Raw genomic sequence first — 1304 nt, 5'->3', positions numbered from 1 at the left:
CAGCCACTCCGAGGGTGTTTTGGAAGCAGCACTCAGAGCCCAGCACCACGCAGCGGCTCAGCGATGGGGAGCGAGGAGCCAGCAGCCCTGATACAGCAGCGCTGTCACCAATACTCCCAAGGGATGGGCAGTATTTGAGAGCAGCCTGGTGCAGGATCAGCACAAGGGCAGGTTTGGAGTGTCCATGGAAGCCCATCTGCCACCCCCATCCACAGACACGGGACGCCTCAGCCAAGCAGGAATGTCCAGTGGTAGGACACTGGTGGGAATGGTCCAGTTGAGCTGAGCCGATGTCCTGCCACACTTATTGGTGGCAGGCTCAGAACAAAAAATTCCTCTGAGGAGTCCCATCCCTGTGGCAAATGCCTGTGGGAGGTGAATGGCACCCCAGGAGAGCAGAGCCAGAGAGACAGCTCCATCCCACCACCCTCAGTCTTGACCTGAGTCTGCCCAGTCTCACTGTTGAGGGAAACTGAGGCACGGCTGGTTGGGAGGTTCACCTTGCTCCCTGCTGGCACTAGGTCCCCCTTCTGACCCCGGGGCTTGTGCAGAGGAGCGGGCAGCATCCCCTGCTCTGCCTGCAGATGGACATGGGCACAGACAGCACCCATCTGGGATGTTCCCAGAGAGCCAGCACCATCAGCTGCAACAGATGCTGCAGCCTCAGAGTCCTGCTCAGTGTGAGCCAGTGTCCAGGCTTGGGGTGTTGTGGCCATGGCAGGTACACAAGGACCAGGGTTGAATTCCGGGGGAGTTTGCTTCAAGGGAAGCTGAACTCCACCCTCTCCTGCAGAAAAAGTGTCCCTGCAGGACCCCCAGCCCCTCAGCACTTCCCGAGTCACCGCCGCTCCACACCAGCATCCCTACTCACCCACAGCCCAGGCATCCCGAATCCACAGGGAGATATTTGACAGTGCCATCGGAGCTGTTTCAATCCAGGCTGAAGCTCCCGTGAGACGGCGCCTCTCGCTCAAATTCACCACCAAACTTTTCCCTCTCAGGCTCGCTCCCCACGCACAGGAGAGTCTGGGGACGCGGCTGGAGCTGCTGGAGCTGCTCGGACCCTCTCTGCCAGCGCGGAGCTATGGCAGGAATGATGTAATGGCAGCAGCGGGCGATGCGCCATCAGCAGAGCAGCCATGGCAACGGATACGGGCACAGCGGCAAGCGCCGCCGGTCCGGAGCACCGAGCACCGAGCACGCCAGAGGGCGAGGGTGGTGAACTTGGGGGCCGAGAGTGATCCTGACAGCTCCTCAACCCACCGTCCGGAGCCGCTGTGCCACAGTGCCGGTACCTTGTACCT

The 1304-nt window shown here is 61.0% G+C and overlaps 1 protein-coding gene across 1 annotated transcript in view; it reads right to left on the bottom strand.

The window, feature by feature from the left end:
* Positions 1-1022, bottom strand: part of LOC103754933 (NHS-like protein 2) — a 10608-nt gene extending 9586 nt beyond the window's left edge. The window contains exon 1 of the mRNA XM_029963744.1: positions 872-1022. Coding sequence (XP_029819604.1) covers positions 872-920 — 49 coding nt within the window. The 5' untranslated portion in view covers positions 921-1022. The remainder of the gene's footprint in view (positions 1-871) is intronic.
* Between the last annotated feature and the right edge of the window lie 282 nt (positions 1023-1304).

The sequence above is a fragment of the Manacus vitellinus genome, unplaced genomic scaffold (assembly GCF_001715985.3).
Source record: "Manacus vitellinus isolate BGI_N305 unplaced genomic scaffold, ASM171598v3 scaffold_62_pilon, whole genome shotgun sequence".
Taxonomy (NCBI): Eukaryota; Metazoa; Chordata; class Aves; order Passeriformes; family Pipridae; genus Manacus; species Manacus vitellinus.
Note: the sequence above shows the minus strand (reverse complement) of the source record. Positions and strands in the feature narration are given on the sequence as shown.